This window comes from Bidens hawaiensis, unplaced genomic scaffold (assembly GCF_021521415.1).
Source record: "Bidens hawaiensis isolate Kalapana, Puna unplaced genomic scaffold, B.hawaiensis_p1.1 tig00009619_1, whole genome shotgun sequence".
NCBI lineage: Eukaryota > Viridiplantae > Streptophyta > Magnoliopsida > Asterales > Asteraceae > Bidens > Bidens hawaiensis.
In genome coordinates this window covers 481710-502426 of record NW_027491720.1, presented here as the reverse complement: position 1 = coordinate 502426, position 20717 = coordinate 481710, and the positions used below count along the sequence as shown (strand labels likewise).

At 33.5% G+C, this 20717-nt stretch overlaps 1 protein-coding gene across 1 annotated transcript; it reads right to left on the bottom strand.

Annotated features, from left to right (window-relative positions):
- Positions 1-7679: 7679 nt before the first annotated feature.
- On the bottom strand, positions 7680-8529 carry LOC143533142 (root allergen protein-like). Its single transcript, XM_077028003.1, has 2 exons — positions 8280-8529; positions 7680-8163 (listed from the first exon to the last, which is right to left on the bottom strand). Exons 1-2 carry the CDS (start codon positions 8458-8460, stop codon positions 7877-7879), a joined length of 468 nt encoding a protein of 155 aa, XP_076884118.1. The 5' UTR covers positions 8461-8529; the 3' UTR covers positions 7680-7876.
- Positions 8530-20717: the final 12188 nt, after the last annotated feature.

The window sequence follows — 20717 nt, the reverse complement described above, 5'->3', positions numbered from 1 at the left end:
GTAGTGGAAACAGGCTGTCGTAAGACACCAGACACGTCTTGTCAGTTGCCCTCAAAAAGTTTCTCTCTCCACCACATCAGCATAGTTATCCGAAACTTTCAAACATTTCAAAATATTGAAGATTTCAAAAATATCTTCTAAAAGATATTTTTTTGAAAAAAAGGATATCCACAAAAGATAAGATTTTTTCTCATTATTCAGAAAATAATTACAAAATGAGAAAAGAAAATTACAAGTAATAAAAATCTAAGACTATCCTAAGGGTTTGAGCCTGATGGATCTTTCGGAGCCTTCTGCGAAGTATCTTCTGAAGAATCATCCTCAGATTCCTCCCCAAGATAATTCTTCAAAAGGTGTACGCCGTCATATACGGAAGCAAACTCCGAAAGCGCATCTTGTAAGGTAAACACTAAAGTGTCATGCTCCTTGACCCGGTCCGCACATTTTTGTTTAACGTCTACACCATATAGCGGATGGTCTTGAAATGTGCGGTTACTTCGAGTGTAACTCACCCCTTCATGGAAGCCCGCCACACGCCCAAGCAAAGAAGATGCAACCATCACATTAACAAAGCTATCATTCAGCTCCTTGCTTCCCTTAACATGGTGGATGACCTGTTGAGACAAAATACATAAGTTCCCAATATCAAAGAATAAGAGTGATATAATAAACGATGAAGATTAACTTACAGCATCAACGCCCCGAGTAAGGAACCACTGACGGTCCTGCTCTGCACGCTCCGCCCGCGCCCGGAATTCCTCTGATTCCGCGATAGCTTCCTCATAAGCTTTGAGGAGCGAGTCATAGCAGCCTGAATTTCAGCTGCGCTCTGGTCTTTCAGTTTGGCTCACTCCTTCTGCAATTTTAGTTCCGCCTCGAGATCATGGATACGTGCACCGTGAAGGGCCACTTGATTCTCTAAGGAAGAATTGGCTTCTTGAGCGCGGAGGTCTTCTTTTTCTTTTTGGGTCTTCACTCGAGCAGCTTCAAGAAGGGAATTTTGTTTTTCACAAGCCTCCTTCCATCGGCGAGTGGCAGAAGCATTACGGTCTTGTTCACTTTTGAGGGCATTCTCCGCATCGATCTGCTTCCACTTAGCAGTTTGGGCAGCAATGCGATGCTCTTCAGCTTCTTTCTTGGCAGCCTCAGCGGCCCGCCGGGATTCTCCCACCTTCCCGCCCAAGGTACGCCATTCACTCAGGACTTCTTGGCTACCGGCTAAAGCATTAGCCAGGTGGTAAGCCACGTTGGTATGCAGGTCATGGCGGGAAAGGTCTCGTTGAACTGCCATCTCAGCAGGTGGCGTGCAGTGTTCAACAAAATCCATACAAGTTCTGGGATGGGAGAACCGTGACCCATTAGTAATCCCCCATGGAGGGACAAACAACTCATGTGTGTCACCCAGGCCAGTATCCCCATAATAACGAGAACCCGAAGGTTTAAGGCGGGTTGGGGTTGAAAAAATTTGTTGGGGAAGAGGCTGAGGAGGAGACTCCTCAGTCCTGTAACCTTCTTCATTGACAGCAGGATTGTCCTGCTGACCACCAGTACCACCCCCAACCTCAAAAAGGTAATTAAAACGATCATCAGTCTCAGACTGGACGTTAGTACCCTCTATAGTAGAAGTATCAATCGGAGGGGTAGGCACTCTCTCCTCTACCAAAGGTGAGGACGGTTGATCCTCCGTGTTAATATTGCTAGGAGGAGTCGGTGACTTATCCTCCACATCCTTCTCTGAAGAAGGAGATGGTTGCTTTTCAGTTTGAGGAGTGGGTGTAGACGACTTCTCAGAGATATCTTCACTAAAGATCAGTGGGTCTACAAAAACAAAAGCTATCTTTAGTTACACATCTTATGAAAGTATAGTACTTAAAAAAGATTAATATGTACCTTCAACAGTGTCAATACGATCAGCAAGGCTGTATTGTGGCTTCTTAGGACGGCGAATTTTTCGTTTCTTTTTCGAAGGTCCCGCCTCAACATCTGCAGTCTTGACGGCCGCTTGTCCCATCTGAGAAGCTACAAACGCTCTCTTTTTCTCCAATTCTGTCAATAATGACAAGACAGAGGAACGTTTAAGAACATCCTCATCAGAGTCCTTCTCTTCTTGAGAGGCAGAGAAATCAGGAGAATCGCCACCGTCATCACCGGAGGATAAAATGGCGATCATTTCGTCGGAAGTAATAGCATTAAGAGGAGGAGGGTTTAAAACATACGCACCTGTTTCGAAGGTGGCATCCGAAGTGATAGGCTCAGCTCGAACCTTTTTTGGAAAAAGGAATCGAGACATAGTCTTAACAAGGATGGGTTGATCCCCCGCCTCGCGGATGCTTTTGCGCACACACCCTTTGTCCTCAAAGAGGGCATTTAGCATGGAACTCCGACCTGAAAACATAAAAGTTAATCTATAAGAATACTCAAGTAAGGAAAAAGACGATAAAAAATAACTTACGTTCATTCAGGTCCACAAAAGAGGGTTTCATAAATTCTGCAGGCCACAAGCGGTTCATGCCTGCCCACACTAGGGCTTCCTCTGGAAATGCACGCATGGGTGTTGGTTCCGTCATGAGAACACGATACCAATCACGACCTTCGTGAGCAGCCGTCACAACATCCGGGAGAGCAGAATTTACCGGACGGCGGATCATAGATAAAGGAATAAAATCTTCAGAAATCCAGAAAAATTTGCTCCGCCAGTCCGTAGAAAGCTTTTCAACTTCGTACCCGAGACGCCGATTGGAAACTTCTTGACATATGTACCAACCGTTACGATTAACAAGACGATAGAAAACTGGAAGTCGGTCAGCATGAGGTACAATATCACGTGCTATACATACGAATTCGTAGTGACGAATTCGCATCATAGCACGTGGATGTAGTTGGGATATATGAATCCCATAGGCGGTTAATACTTTTTCAAGGAATTTCGTTATAGGTAAACAGAAATTCCCATGAACAAAGTAATCAGAATACAAAGCCATCTTCCCAGGAGGTGGGAAACTGGCTATCGAACCAGGGCCTGGGAAATCTGGTTCCCACTCTGGTGGAATACCATAAGTCTCTAACAACTTCTCATAATCAGAATAATCCCATAAAATCTCTATCTCGTCAACCTCTGTTTGAACGTTAGACATCTTAGGAAGATTCAAAGAGGACATATAAAAAGTTTGATACTTTATCAGAGAGAAAAGCAAAAGGACGGCTAGAGAATAAAGACGATAAAACTTCAAAGAGAAGATAACTCCCACTATTTATACCCATCGCAATTAATGCGATGGGATATGAACAGAAGAGAGAGAAAAACATCACCCAACCAGTGACTGCCACGTCACGCGGGAAATTTGAAAAAAAGAAAAAGTTGTACAGTCAGGTACAGTGACAGTCGTAAAAAACGTCCCATCACCTGTTCACGCGCCTGCGAATAGTCAACTTGTCCTTTTTCATGATTATCCATACCATCAGAAGATATTTTCTACCTAATTTCTGAACGATAAAAATCCCCAAAACACGTTAAGTCCAGAATTTCACCCGCATAATGAATTCACGCGGAATAAAACACTGGACTGGAGGGACTTGTAGAGGTAGGGTACCAAAAAGACACAAATACACTTAAGTACCACCCGCGGGTCATTGAGAATCCTCTTATAAGTCACCCGCGGAGTACATGGACCACCCGCATATCACGAATGAGGAGGAACGTCCTCACAACATGCGAGGAAGCGTCCTGGCGTCCTCAAAAGTCGTCCGCAGGACAAGATATCTGTCCGCCTAAACATCCGGAAGACAATGCCAACGGGACAGCTGTCATCACTCAAATATCCTTTAGAAGAATGTTCATGATTCTTACTTGGGGAATACGTGATTAAACAGCCAATAAATAAGGGACACCTGGCCAGTTTGTTATAACCGTGCACATGGCCAAGGTGCAATCCATCCTATCATTAGGCGACGAGTGTCCAGGTTGTTATACCCATGCACATGGGACGTATAGCTCAACCTATCACAAGAGGACACGCGTCCTGGCGGTTATCAGAGATCTTCTAGAAGAGGACAGTTGGCCCAATCACCTTCCTACATCCTTCGGCTATAAATACCTTATTAAACAGTATGAGGTATTCATTCACTCATCTACATTCTGACTATACTTAGTTTATTTACTTCAGTACTTTTTCTATTACGAACGATACTGATTCTCACGCCGGAGGGTGGTTACAAGAAGACCCCCCCTCTTGTCCTTCCTGTAACGAGACTCACGGTGTTTGTTTTGCAGATTCCGGTCATTGGACTTTGGGAAGTTATACTCATATCTTAGTTGTAATTATCGTACTTTACCCTGTGGACTCATTGGATCCAGGACCCATACCTGGGGAGTGGATCCGTGTTTCTTCAGGTTTGTATTAAAGATATAATCAACTCTTGAACAAAATCTAACCTCCTGAAATCAGCCTAAGCAGCAGATATACATATCGATATTCCAATATTAAATCGCATATCTTTCATGACTACTGCAATTTTTATTCCAACATTATTCTTTAGGTGTACGAATTAATGATACGACACAAATCTAACACGAATTTTGCGGGTTTAGGTTTAACATAAAACGGGGTTCGAGTAAATTTCAGGCTAATCCCGTAAAGTTAAACAGACCGTGTTTTGGCTGGACTCGTCGCTTATGCGGCTTGACTTGTTCAACCCATTTACTTTTTATTTTAGTTTTTCTAAAGTTATTTTATGTAATCAGTTAAATTGCTTGGAACCAGTGTTTTAAAAACCGGTTCGTAGCGTACGGTTGAACTAGTAACACCGAGTTTCGCATATCAAGTAGGAAATTTTGAGCCCGGTAGTTTTGGGCGGTTTGCTAGAACATCGAATCGACGAGTTTTCTAAAATACTGGTTTAAACAGGCAAACGAGTTTTCAGCCAAAGAGCTTTTTTATATTATGCTGACCATATTTTTTAAAAATTACTTTTAACCTAGCGATTACCATTGAAACGAGTAAACTTTTCGATTATTATTTGAAAATCGAGTAAATTTGTATTGTTTTTGTATTATGGATGAACTTTTGAATTATATTTTATTATGGAATCATATATTTTTTAGTTACTTTTTCCGTTGTAGTTGCATTTATATGATCATGAGGTAAATGATTCAACCAAATGAACGGTTGTATTAATCCCACCTGTATGAGTTTTAAAAACCGATTTTTACAACATTGGTTAAAATTAAAAAGAAAATTGGCATAAAATTTCAGATTTAAAATGCTATTATTTTACATAAATTTGTATTCTTTGTTGTGAAAATAAAAATTCAAAGTTTTAATATATGAAAAAAAAAGAACGTAAAAAGAAAAAAAAACTTTCAAGTCAATTAGGCCGTGTTCGGGTTAATCAGCTAATAAGCATGTCGTGTTTGGGTTCACACGCCTAACACGATTTTCAGGTTTGGTTCATATTCGTGTTAAATTTCTGGGTTCGTATTCGTGTTAAAATTTCTGGACTTGTCGCGTTTGCGACTTGACCTATGTAACCCATTTACTTTTTATTTTTGGTTTTAAAATTATTTTATGTAATAAGTTAAATTGGTTAGGTATCCAATATCAAAGGTTAAACTAAGAGTTAAATGTCATTTTAGTACCTGTGGTTTACTAAATTACGCAACTTAGATACCGTTTTTGAATTTTATGTAAATGGCTACTTCAGGTTTCCAAAACTTGTCATTTTAATACCTTTTTCTAACTCCATCTATTTTTATTCGTTAAGTCAGGGATATATGGTAATTTACATTGTTTTATTTATTTCATCTTTTCTTTTAAACTATTTCCCTTTTACTAAAAAAAATAAACTTCACTCCGGCTACACTTATCTCCACCCAACGGATAGTCCGTTGGAAAGCCCAAGTCAAAACCCTAGTCCAACTGACCTCACCCCCCGTCCACTTAACCGCCACCCACAACCTGAACCGTTATCGGACTCACCCACCACCGACTCAATACATGTCACATCAACTTGAACAATCAAGCATTCAGAAATCGAACAATCGATCTTCACAAGTATTGTTGAATTGTGGATTGTTTAAAACAACTTCCAAACGACGAATTACAAGCTTTTTCAAGGGCTCCGGCAAGAAACCCGTGTCACGGAAACCTGCAACTCTAGGGTTCCGCCACAATTCTAGATAGGATGTTAGCCGGTTGATTTCCGTGTTGCCTTGAAGACGATGGTGTTGGATGGTGATAACCTTTTGAAGTGTCTCTGTTTTTGCGTTTAAAAGAGCAACGGTCAAACTTGGTCAGGAAGACAAACATCACACAAGACATATATTCAAGTTTTGATAACTTTTGCAAAAAGGTCCTCCAACTTTATTTTTATCTAAAACTATTATTTAAAAATTTAGTCCTTTAACTTTCTATAACTTATTAATATCTAATAGGTTAAGGATATTACCAGTTTACCCCTGACTTAACGGATAAAAATAGACGGGGTTAGAAAAAAGTACTAAAATGGCAAGTTTTGGAAACCTGAAGTAGCCATTTGCATAAAATTCAAAAACGGTACCTAAGTTGCGTAATTGAGTAAACCACAGGTATGGCACTTAACTCTTAAACTAATAAGGAAATTGACATATAGTTTTATATTTAAAATGCAATTGTTTTACATAAATTGGTATTCTTTGTTGTGAACGTAAATTCAAAGTATTAACATGTGAAAAAAAAAAACTTTCGGGTCAAGTGGATGGTGTTCCATTAACCGACAAATAAGCATGTTATGTTTGGGTTCACATGCCTAACATGATTTTCAAGTTTGGTTCGTATTCGAGTTCTTGTCAAAATTTCAGGTTCGTATCTGGTTAGACCTGTAAACACAATCCGTTTAACACCCCTACTGTTCACACCATTTCCAATAATGATCAAAAAACTAAAAGAAGGTTAAAATTGATCTGTATCGACAAAAAATACTACAACTCAATAATAAATTTGCAATCTATATGTTGAAAAAAATGCTCCGTAGTCTGTATTCATATACACAAAAAAAATTGATATCAAGAAATCATGAAAAGACATGTTCTGACAATAAAGTTACATGATTGATAAGAACATAGTATATACTTTTTTTTAACAGCCAAATACATTATTATATACAAACCATCAATAGTGAGGATTGAATCAATGACTATCACTTTAAAACTAAATCACCTCTGCCACCACACCAAATGGTGTGGGAAGAACATAGTATATTCAATACACAAAACTTTCAAAACGTTGATAAAATACATTAAATATGCAACATATTTTGAAATTTGTAATATTTTCAGTTAAATAGTTATTAACAATGATTTTTAACTTTCTAATCTATTTAATTAACTTAATTTAATTAGACAAATTGGATTTCAAAGAATGAACATAAATAGTGTTAAATGGCACAAATATAGGCCAATTAAATAGGTGTCACTCGACACAATTATGTTTTTATTTATTATTATAAAGATATAGTTGTCCACATAATTTATTAAATTTGAGTTTTGAGTGTTTGACTTAAGAGGATTCAAACTCAAATATCCAGACAGGCTAGAATTACATCCAAATAAGTATTACTTGGCCGGCTTCTTAAAACCCGTCACTGTTAACAAATGATATAAAAAGTAAGATTCAATCACATTCAACATATAAAAAGTAAAACTAAAGAAAATATATGTTGATCAAGAAAATAATTACGTCATAAACTCGGTACAGATTATTTTAAAATCACTCATTCATCAATTTTTCTCACATCAAACCAAAACATGGTACAACAATGATACAACTTGAACCTTGTCCATTATTTCAAACAACATTGAAAAGTGAAAAGCGAAATACGTAGGTTGAGATCTTTAATAAGTTTAAGCATGAGCAGCGGCGTAAGCCTCGATTGCCTTGTAGGTCTCCTCGTGTGTTTCTTTCTCTTTTTTAAGAATCTCCTCTGACAGTTTCTCGTCACCTTTGTAATTATAAGTAACAGTTTGTGTAAACACACTTCCTCTGTCTGAAGAAGGCACAACCTTAACTGTATAGCTAATTGAGTTTAATATGCCCATCAAGATGTCACCCTCAACGAACGAGTAGCTAAAGCTATGATTGCTTACATCTAACGCATCAACCTTATATTTTCCGGTTGTGAATGGTACGGCTGTAGTGGATAAAAAGTAAGAACTATTAGTTTCAAAATATATTAACTTTTAAGTATAATTCATGCAAAAAATATAAATAAATAATTATTGATTTTAAATGAGTGTGATTTCTTACCATCACCAAATGTGAAGATCTTTACTGTTCCAACGTTTCCGTTTCCTTCAATTGTCTCGATCGATTTGAAAACTTCAGGCTTAACCTTAGGTGCGATGTTATCAAAATTACTCAAAGTTTTAAATATTTTGTCGGCCGGAAACTTAGAAGGGATCTCAACCTGGACAATAGCAGACGACATGATCGGTTAATTTCAAAGAAAATTTGTGAGGGGAAAATAGATGATGTTGTTGTTGCAATGAAATGTGAATAATCTTTATGGTATTTATAGGCTAATATGATGAAGAACAAAGCCCATCAACTTTGACCTAGCCATTCTAGTGCGTACAATGCGCTCAAATTGGCTACATTAACAATTACTTTCTTGATTATAATAGTTAAATACATTTACAGGCGATCACGTTTCTACACATCATGGTACTAAAATAATACTTTTGTAGTATTTTAATTAGTCTCTCACTCTCTCCTACTAAAAAAATCATTATTTTTTTTCAAATTATTCGTTTTTCAACAGCCATCAACCTTGACCAAATACAACATATAAACTAAGATGGATATTTCATATTTATATAGTTTGTTTTTTGTTTATGTAGTGTCATGTGTTGACAAAGTCGGTGGAATCGAACATTTTTTAATATTCGAATATTAATTATACTACATATAAAATAAATATTCTTTTCTCGTACATATAGAAAACAAATTACCATTTTCTCACATATAAACAATGATCTTAAAATATATTTGTTTTTTAAAAAAGATTAATAAAGATTACTCGGATGAGACTAAAATCGGTAGAATTTTGAATATGTCACATATAAGAAAATTATTAACCTTATACTGAAGTTACAAATGTTGGCCCAGCCATACGAGAAAAAAGAAAAACAAATTTAACTTTAATTTAAATTAAAATATAATACTATCTGTGAGAATAGCTTATATGATGGTAGCTGGATAAGTTGAGATTGACGTTCTCTAAATTAAAAAAAAATAGTCATCGACACGTATATCTGCATACTGCATAACTCTAAATTAAATACAAACTAAAACAGAGTTAGGTGTCGATGTGATAAGCTTCTCAAGTGCATTTTAAAATCTTTGCAAATTGGTTTGGTCAAAACGGGTTACGACTTAATTTGGGTAGAGTCAAAATGTAGCTAGTTTTTATCGAAACAAGATATAACTTTTCTAGACACATGACCAACCAAACACTTAATTTTTGAAAGATAAAATACACTTCTTACAATAATTCTTTAATCAATGTCATATTTATAGATCTGACACTAACTTGGTGACCAAAACACTAGCATAAAAATTACATTACAATTAGGAAACTAAACCAACTTGTCAACTTAGATCATTCCATATTCATCGACTAATGAATGCGGTCTAGAATTACCAAAAATCGCCCCCGTAATTTAAGACCTTAACTTTAACTAGATTTTACTTGTTCCTCAGTCATCGATCGTCTTCAGTTCTTGTCCAGTCCTTCCTTCATATCACGGATGTGTATAATCGAAATTACATTTGATTATTAGTTTGAAGGTTTGAAGAATCGCGGGCATTTCTACAAATTATTTGCTATATTTAATTTGTCAATCAATGGTCTGTGATTAGAGGTGGGCAAACAAACTGGTTAACTGAACCGACCCGAAAATCGAACCAAAACCGAACCGGTTTGAACCGATTATGTAGAAACCGGTTTGGAACCGATTGAAACCGCTTGTTCGGAACTTGTTTGTAATTTTCTCCACCAAAACCGGTTTCAAACCGGTTAATCGAACCAAAATTGGCCAAAACCGGACAAAAAACGGTCAAAACCCAAACCGAAACCGCTCAAAACCCGAACCGAAACCGATTGTAACATGGTAAGAAACTGGTTTCAACCCGAACCGAAACCGATCATAAACCGGTTTTGACTTTTGTTGACCAACCCGAACCGGTTTTAACACGAACCAGTTTTAAGTTTTAAACTGGTTTGTGCACCTCTATCTGTTATTGCATATAGAGAGAGATTAATAATGACGTAAATCTATATGACATATACATATTGCGTGAGGACCAAAGCGACATGTACGTATTGTTAATAAGACACTCACCTTTAAAATTCAGACACCCTTTATACGACTCGTATAGCTTATACGAGTCGTATAGACTTCCGTACTCTGACATCCACCAGCTTTTTGGAAAAGGTGTTTGATCAGATTATTAAACGAGTCATATGACTTATACAAGATGATGCTGATATTTATACGAGTAGTATAGCCTATACTACTCGTATACCGTCGTTTTGTATACTGTCTAGGCAAGTAGTATGCATATACAAGTTGTTTTGGATCTTTATACACCCAGGGCCGTCTCCGAGAATTATTAAAAAAAATTGGGGCAAAGGTGAAAAAAAATCGGGCCTTAAATAAAAGGGTATTTTTGGTGGGTTTAAACAATTTACTTTTTTAAATTGGCATACTTAATTATGATTTGGGTTGTGTGAAAAACTTTTTGTATAAAATAGAGTTAAAATGTTTCAAATGAGACAGAACCCACAACCTTTTAGTTAGAAGACATTCTCATTTGTCACTAAACCAAGCTAGTAGTTGTGTAATTAAGTTTAAATATCAAATATACATATTATTTTTCATACATATATATATATATATAAATAAATTATAAAACAAAAAAAACTTTTTTTAAGAAAAATAAAAAAAATTATAAAACAATGAAAAAATGCAAACATAAAAAAAAGTAAAAAAACAAAAAAAAATTATTTTTCATCTCGATTTCATAAAAAAAATAAAACAATATCGGTTTGGCAAAAGTAACATATATGTATAATATTTATTTTTAATTTTATATATGTTACTCTTTATACATATATGTACAATTAAGATAAATGATAATATGTATATGTGTACACTATGTATATCAAGATTAAATAAAATATACATATGTGTATAATTAGGTTTTGTTTTTTTATGAAACTGGGATGAAAAATATAAATTATTGGTTTTTTTACTTTTTAAAATTTTTTGTTTTTTTCGTTTTACAATTTTTTAATATTTTTTCAAGGTTTTTTTGCCCAAAATGGTTCTCAAAATTCTTATTTTAAAAAAGTTCTCTTAAGATCCTCACCCTATATATATATATATATATATATATATATATATTAAAAAAAATCGGGCATAACGGGTGCCGGGCGGGGTCCGTTGACCACCCGACCCTCCCTTAGAGTCAACCATGTATAAACCCTTTTCAGATCGTACATACCAACGATCGAAGACAAACGCTGGTGGAGAAATTGTTAAAGTTTGGTTAAAGTGTGATCATAGCGGGTCATACAATTGCACTGGACAATTAGGCGTTCTAGTACAATCAAAACTTGTTGCAATTTTAGCTTAATAGGCAATTATTTGCGATGATACAATGGTTGCGGGTGGTTGATGATACACACAACCATTAACTCGTTCAACATTTCGAGGTCATGCGTACGCAGATAGACTTACTCATGTTCAAAAGGCCGGTTATGGTACATAATATGTATCGAAACCGAGGGCCACCACATGAAATTCTATGTGGTATGCTATGTTATGTGGTATTGTTATTATATTGTTATATGGTTTGTACGCGTAATTATAGATTTAAAAAAATAAGTCCATCTTGCAAATTTCAGAACTGGTTGAGAGAAAAAATCGTTAACATCTTCTTTATCCCTTTGGTGCGCCATTTGGAAAAAAAAAATAAAGGTTTGAAAGATGGAATATGCAAGATTGATGTAAAGATATTGTTAAATATGAAGTATATATGTATTTATAGGCCTTATTTCTAACGACAATATTTCCCCACACACCATTTATAAGAGTCCTAGAACCTTTTACGATTCATATATGTGGTGTATGTGTGTCTAGATGGTGGGTCATGTTGTTAGTATAGCACCTTGCTGACACTATCTCAATTTCTTCACTATAAATTACATCTATTAACTTTTGTTTTCACTAAGTTTCACTCATTTCCATTTGCTTTCCTCTTAACTTATTTTCTTTCCTAGTTATACCCTACGGTGTCACCCAACGATGGATTCAACTACTTAGAGGATATTGATTCAAAATCGTGGTGTATAAGATGCGTAAGCCAAGGTGATGACAAATACGATCAAGTAGTTAGTACGAAAAATGACCTGTACGCTGATAAACCATGGTACTTTACTTTAAAGATCTACCACTATGGTCATTTTACAGCTTTGCCGAGAAGGATATTATACATCGCCGGCGCCATAAATTATGTGAACTTCCTACAAATTCAAAGCTTCAAAGTCTCTTATATAAGCTTCAAAGTCTCTTATATAAATATAATAATGCCAAACTTTGGGTATCAAAAAACCAACAATATATGGTCTTCCTTTTAAACAGTGACGGGTGATCTGGATACAAGTTTACTTCCATTGAGTACTGCGGAAGACATTACACGTTTAACATCACACATTGGTGTTCACGAGGTTCATGAGATTAGCTTGTACGTGGTGCAAGAAGAATTATCAACGGCTACTGGACAAGATCGAATGACGACTTATAAAAGGCCAGTGCCTCGAGACACTCCCGTTGTTCGAAGGTTGTTCGATTATAATACATTAAAACCATGTATTTGTTCATCTTTAATTATTTTATAAATTTAATGATGTAATGTTTATCTTTAATTATGTTTATTTATGTTAATGTTCTTGTTTTCTAGCCTATCATAAATTTGAAAAAAAAATGAGAAACACTCAAAATCTAAAAGTTTATGTTTTTTATAACTAGTATTTTTTATAAAATTAATTAAAAAATAAATTATTAATATTCAGTTGTGTAAAAGTGAGCTATAAACAAACTTAAAATGTTGTAGTGTATATTCCAGATGTCAAATGGGACGAGAAATAATTGTTTTCTCAGTTAGTCACAAGAAAAATCTGATAATTTTTTCAAAAGGGTTGCAGCATGAATGGTTTTTATAGTGAGAATTTCTAGTGTTTAATAATTTAAACCGTAAAGACAATAATGCTCATATACGTGTTTGAAAAAAAAAGCAATTTTATCTATTCCAAATAAATGTTACTAATGTTGGTAGAAAAAATGTTAAATTCATTTCGTATAAGCCTATACAGCTCGTATAATCAATCTTGGAAAACTTGGTTAAAGGACAAAATATGTCACTTGTATTGGCCATACACCTCATATGGCTTCAACTCGTATATAAAAATCCAAATTGTCTCGTATAGCTCATACAACTTATATAGGCCTCCACTCCTATAGGTCATCTCGTATTAACTGGTCAACGGATACTGACAAAAAGCTGCCACTTATACGAGTAGTATGAGCTATACGACTCGTATAGATGGGCCAGGGTGTCCAAACATCAAAATGGATGTTTGAACAGAGAAGGCATATTTTAAATCTAATAAAAACAATATGCTAATGTTAGGCCACAATGCGATAGTGACAACATGAACACAAACGGACTATCAACTACGCACACACGGTTATGATGCAGTAAATAAAAAAATAATTAACGACAAACAAAAAAAAGATTTATATGGTTTGGTCAATATTATATGCACGTGCAAAGATTACAATTACATAGTATGGTTATTTATAGAATATATAGTTATAGTTAATTACTTAGTGAATAAGAAACACAAACATGGGCCCAAGCTCGAATACTTCACAAAACTCAACAGCTAACACAACGAGTTTTATTTCTCAAGCTTGACAAACGAAGTGTTAGTGGGTGTCTCTGAGATAGTGGGCGTGTTAGTGGAGGTGGTACCTATGGTGATGGACTGATGGAGTAGTTGCAGCAGGAAGGGGGTTGTATCACACCCCGCCATTTGTTTAAAACGGCACATATATATAGGACATCGACATCATGATCATGGCTCTTTCGATAGAAAACCCCTTTGCGATTTTTGAGTCAACAATCTGTTTTTTACTTGGGTTTAAATTTCCAACTTATTCAATCAGAGTAAAATATCTAAAAAGTTTCATCTGGTTTTCTCGTTTAAAAAAAAACAAATAAAAAAAACAACGTGAAATCCGTTTTGACCCATTCCGATACATACTCGTTCCAAGCCAAACATGTTGATCATGACCCGTTCTGACCCGACCCGAACCAAACCAAACCAAAACAACCATTTTTTTTCTATTAACCCATTCCAACCCTAATCCGTTTCGACCATAACCTGTTCCGACCATGACTCGTTTCGACCCAACCCAACCCATTTCCCACCCCTTGCCTTAATCGATCATACAGTTTGTGAGACAACGTAATCAGAGATTCTAAAGCATACACAATATAGACTTCTTTTGGTTCGGAGAATTTCCATACGATTCGTATGGCCCTTTGATAGAAAACCCTTTTGTGATTTTTGAGTCAACAATCCGTTTTTTACTTGGGTTTAAATTTCCAACTTCTCAAATCACTGTAAAATTTCAGTTTACATAAAATACTCATGTTTGATTATTAATGTAACATGCGAATACTTAACTCTGAGTTTTTCACAAATTCGTTTATTTATGAGAAAATTGAACAAAATTTGGTCAAAAGGTATACGTCAATATGTACCAAGAAATACAAGAACACAGCCTTCTTAATCACCACACTACACGCATCATCTAATACATTAAACCTTATAATCAAAGTCAAGAATATTAAAGAAAATCAACTTAAGGGAAAGATCTTACCAACAAACAAGTGAAAGTAATCACTAATGTTTCTAAAAAAACAAAATATTTATTTTAAAAATATTAAAAAAAAAACTATATTAAACAGACACATTTAAATAAATAATATTAATTTTATATTGAACAAATAATTTTTTGGGATATTGATTTTTAATACCCCTAACTTTCACTCGTTGGTAGATAACACTTCCAACTAATGATTTGTCTCCCACCACTCCCAACTTGTAGCTTCTTTTCTTTTATCACTCCCGAACTTAACGGACCCTAATTTCGTTAGTTTTTTTGCTGACGTGACAATTTTTTGCTTATGTGGCATGCCATATATACACACACACACACAAACATATATACACCATTACATATATCGGCATCATTCCTTCACCACCGTTTGCATCACCACATCGGCCTCCACCAACGCCGGATTCTGCCACCGCCAGGCTCCACTGCCTTCACCATCACCACCAGCCTTCACCACTACTATCGTAAGCAGCCACATCAACAGCCAAACCCTAGACCATCCGAATTTCCTTTGCTAAAATTCAATCTTCGTGTTTACAGTTTGAATACATTAGCATAGTGCTTTTGATCGGAATAAATAAACGAGTAGAACGCAATGTTTATTACCTTGAATAGTTGCTTTATTGTTAACGGCGGAACTCGCCGAAAAAACGTGGCCACGGAGAAAAGCTCATTTGAGTTTGGGATTTTGATCAACAACTACCTCATTTATCATTATCCAACCATCCATCACAATATGCAAACAATAAATTGATTCGAACATGACCCGTAATGATGGAGGCTATGGAGGCTGTTGGTGGTGGTGAAAGCAACGAGGCTAGCAGAAGGGGTGAAGGTGGCAATAGAGGCTGAAGTGGTGGAGGTATGTGGTGGTGTAGACTGTGGCTATGAAATGGTGGTGGTGGTGCTTTTGTTTGCATGTTTGTGTATGTGTGTGTGTGTGTGTATATATATATAGTAGGGTATATGCCCGCGTGACACGCGGGTGGAATAACTTGTCACTAAATATATTGAAATATAAAAACCTTTTTTGGCAGTCATTTTATACCTAACAAATTTTATACTCTTCTAAAACAACCTGTTTTGAAATATTTTCAAAATAGTTACAAAATATAAAAAAATTGGAATTAGTCAACTTTAAAAAATTATGAAATTTTGTTTGATTTTTGACCAATCTTGCAACAAACTTTTAAATGATCACTGACATTAATATTTTGTTAAAATTGGAAAACTTGAAAACATTTTACAATAAATGAATTTTCAAATAATTTTGGAAAGATTAAAAAATTTTATGTTGACTTTGAAAATAATTAAAGGTGAAAAAATATGATGCAAAATCAATGAAAACAAAATATAAATGTATAGGAAATAAATTATCAAATATTTTTAATATTCTTTGAAAACATTATGAAGACTTAGACTATCAAATTGTTTAGATGTTATAATTAGAAGATTTATATTATATTTAAAAAACTTTTTAGTTAAAATGGATAAAAATATAATACGTGTTTATTATATATTATTGAGAAATTTAGTGACATTAATATTTTGTGAACACAAATTCAAAAAAAAATATTGAACATACATAACCAAATTTAAAACGGTGAATATAAAAAGAAACTTATATTTCGGGTGTGAAATCTCATAATCAATTGAATCTACTACAGATAATAACAATAAGAAATTAATATGTGATTAATTTAATTTTTGAAATAGAAAGTGACATTAATATTTTATGAAAAGTTGTCATTTTTAATAATATTCACTAAATCATATGTGCCAAATAATATTTATAAATGATGATAAAACGGTTATTTAATTTATGATATATTAAGTATTAATTATTAGAAATTATGGCAATTTAAATATTGTGTTCTAAAATAACGCGGTTATTATTTTAGTATTAGTTAATAATTAATATTCACGTAAATTAAAGTAATATTAAATTACAATTATGGTAAGTATTTTAAGTTTGACAATCAGTATTTTGAATATTAAAATGATAACTTATTCTAGTTAATGCCAAATCACAAAAAATAATCAAATCGGTTTTAATTTTACTAATATGACTAATTAATTTAAAGATAATTACCAAAATGAAAATTAAATCGGTTAATTTGAAAACTTCAAAAAGTTATGGAAAGATTTTGAAATGAATTTAAAATTATGGAAAGTATTAAAACTTTTAAAAATTTGTTGAAAGATTGGTCAATTTTCGAATATAAAAGAAGTTTAAATATGTTAATTAAAAAGGAGTTTAAATTTTGTAGTTTTAAGTTTGAATTTGGTCTTCTATGTAAAGATAGAAATAATTTGAAATATCTTGATTCATGGGAATAATATTATTAATAAATTATGAAAAGTTGTCATGTTTAATAATATTCACTAGATCATATGTGACGAATCATATTTATAAATGATGATAAAACGGTTATTTAATTTATCACATATATAGTATTGATTATTAGAAATTATGTCAATTTGAATATTGTGTTCTAAAATAACACGGTTATTATTTACTAATATGACTAATTAATTTAGAAATGACTACAAATATGAAAATCAAATCGGTTACTTTGAAAACCTAAAAAAATTATGGAAAAGATTTTAAAATGAGTTTAAAATTATAGAGAGTATTAAAACCTTTAAAAATTAGTTGAAAGATTGGTCAATTTCCGAATTAAAAGAAGTTTAAATATCTTGTAATTAAAATCATGAAAACTTTATAACTTATTTATTGGGTTTTCCATATATAACGTAATTGGTTATATATATAAAATATAATATATCTTACAATATAATAACATAATAATGTTTTAAGTCAAATATATTGAAATATAAAAATGGTAAGATGTAAAAGTTATTATTTCTGTCAAAATAAGATGTAACAACTAATTAGAAAAGGTAATGAATTAATAATAACAAAATACTAAAATTATAATAATTATTATAAATTATAGAGAATATCATTAATAAATAGATAAATAAAAGATACAAAAATAAATTTTTCTTTAATACATCGGTTCTGATTAAAATATATTAAATGGATAAAATTAACAACTATATATGATTGATTATATAATAATCAAATAAATTAGATGAATTGTGAAAAATACATAAATACATGAATAATAACAAAAATATACATCAATATTAAACAAAAAATTAGATATCTTATAAACAAATCTTCAACCCATGAAATTAGCTATATCAACTTGGGAACATAACCTGAAATGAGAAAATTAAATATTAATATTCGTTTTACAAATAATAAATTTTAATCGTGGTAATGTTACATGTTATGAAAAATTTACCCAGTAATTCATAAAATTCAACTTTAATTTAAATTTGGAAATTTATAAATTTTAAAATGCATCGTTTTAGAAATAATAAATTTTATTGATGGTAATTTTAGAAATTACGAATGTTTGTTTAATCACCCATTTAAAAAGTTCAACTTAAAGGTTAAATCAACTTTAATGTTTGACCAGACAATTTAAAAAGGTTTGACCAACTTAACCGTTTGACCAGCAATTAAATAAAAAAATCAACTTAAATTTAAATTTAGAAATTTAAACTTTTTTAATCAAATAGTTTTAGAATTAATTGTTCTGCAACAATAAATCAACTTAAATAAATCAACAAAATCAATTGTTCTGTTTAATTAAATAAATTTTTAACCATAAATAAATGGTAGAATTAACAAATATAATTTTAGCTTTTCCCTTTTCTTCCAAAATTCGTAATTATGGCTTCAATCAATTGGATTTTTGGAAACCGTAATTACAGGGCCAATTAATTGAATTTATAGAAACGTCGTAACCTTCCAAATTGGCGTTCACGGTTTCAACTGAATCAGATCGTGGTTCGAATTGAATTGGTTGGCGATCCTAATAGCATCAGGTACCATTGAATTGAAGATCTGAACACCAATTGAAGCAATTGAATCGCGATCCAAAGCGTACCCAGATCTTATTCGTACCGCGTTTGGGTACACACGATCCAGATCGAAATTCGTGGCATGTTAAGCGATCCTTGTGACTATAGGTATAACACATGAACGGAAAAACTTACCGGAAAAACGTAAAAACGTAGAAATATTAGCTTCATCGCCGTTTTTGATTTAGAACCTAAACTGATTTTAAAAAAATCAGTTAACAATGAAAAAAAAGATAAAAAGGTTAGAGTATAATATATAACCTTACCAGAAAACGATTAATCTTGATCTACATTACCGGAATATAGAAGATGGTGGATGGTGGAGTTAGTAAGCCGAGAGAGATAGGGAGAGAGAGAGAGAGAGAGAGAGAGAGAGAGAGAGAGGTTAAATACAAACAAAAACGGAAAACACAAATCTTACCAGAAAATCTTACCGGAAAACCGTAATAACTTCAAAATATCAATTCAACATTGGATTTTGATATACAACCTAAATAGATTATTACAAAATCATATAACAATTAAAATAAATATAAAACCATATCGGAAAACCTTACCGGAAAAAGATATTACCTTGCCGGAAAATCAAATAACATTGTTGGCCATTAGAGTATAATATATAACCTTACCGGAAAACGATTAATCCCATCTATATTACCGGAATATAGAAGATGGTGGATGGTGCAGTTAGTAAGTCGAGAGAGAGAGAGATTAAAATGATTTTTGTGGAAAATATTAACGTTTAAATAAGTTTTTTGGTGTTTGGTCAACATGACACATGACACAATATTAGAGCTTCTGAAAGTGGTAATTTGATGACTGGATTGCACATGTGGACATCCTAGTTGAAGGTCATATGTCCACGTTGTATTGCTTTAATAGTATTTTAAGATTATTTTTTTTGTTAGGTTTTTATTTTTTCTAATTAGGTATTTTTCACATGGCATGCCACATAAGCAGAAAAATGTCACGTCAGCAAAAAAAACTAACGGTTAGGGTTCGTTAAGTTCGGGAGTGACAAAAGAAAAGAAGTTTCAAGTTAGGAGTTGGTGGGAGACAAATCGTTAGTTGAAAGTGTTATCTATCAACGAGTGAAAATTAGAAGTATTAAAAATCAATAACCCTAATTTTTTCTGAACAACTTAAACAAGGGTGTGTTTAATTGATCTGAAGTAATTTTATTCCCTAAAAAAATTCTTTCGGTTGAGAGAAAATAAAAGGTCGCTTACAAATTTCAACGTATCACACCACTTCCAACGTTACTTGCCACTTGAATTACCATTAAATACCGCCTTAAATTAAAAGCCTTTTGGTTACCACACAAACCAGTTTAAAACTTTTAATACCTACCAATCTTACATATATCAACTAATTGCATTCATTCTCCAGATATAGTGTTTTCATCTTGGTTCTACAATTATGGCTGACACGAAAACAAACGAAGCTAAAATCCCTATTAAAGTGTTTGTAGACAAGGTGAAAAAGAGAGTGGTGTACGCTGAAGTTGATCACAGTTTTGTTGACATTCTATTCAGCTTCATGACATTGCCCTTGGGAACAATTGTCAGGCTCTTGGAGAAACTTGATGACAAAAAGTTTGAGGCTCTCGGGAGCTTGAACAATCTGTACCAAAGTCTGAAGGATTTTCCTTAGTGTTATCTATCGACCGAAGAATGCAAGTTTATGCTTCTTAACCCGAGAAGTGTATCATATGATCTCTGCAGAAATCTTAAACTAAAAATAGATGACACAGAGCCCACGAAATACTTTATAT

What these genes read in the sequence shown, in the direction of transcription:
- LOC143533142 (XM_077028003.1), bottom strand. Translation starts at nt 8,460, where the DNA reads ATGTCGTCTGCTATTGTCCAGGTTGAGATCCCTTCTAAGTTTCCGGCC. An exon ending in GATCTTCACATTTGGTGATG is followed by an intron (nt 8,164 to 8,279) that starts GTAAGAAATCAC and finishes TATCCACTACAG; the next exon opens with CCGTACCATTCACAACCGGA.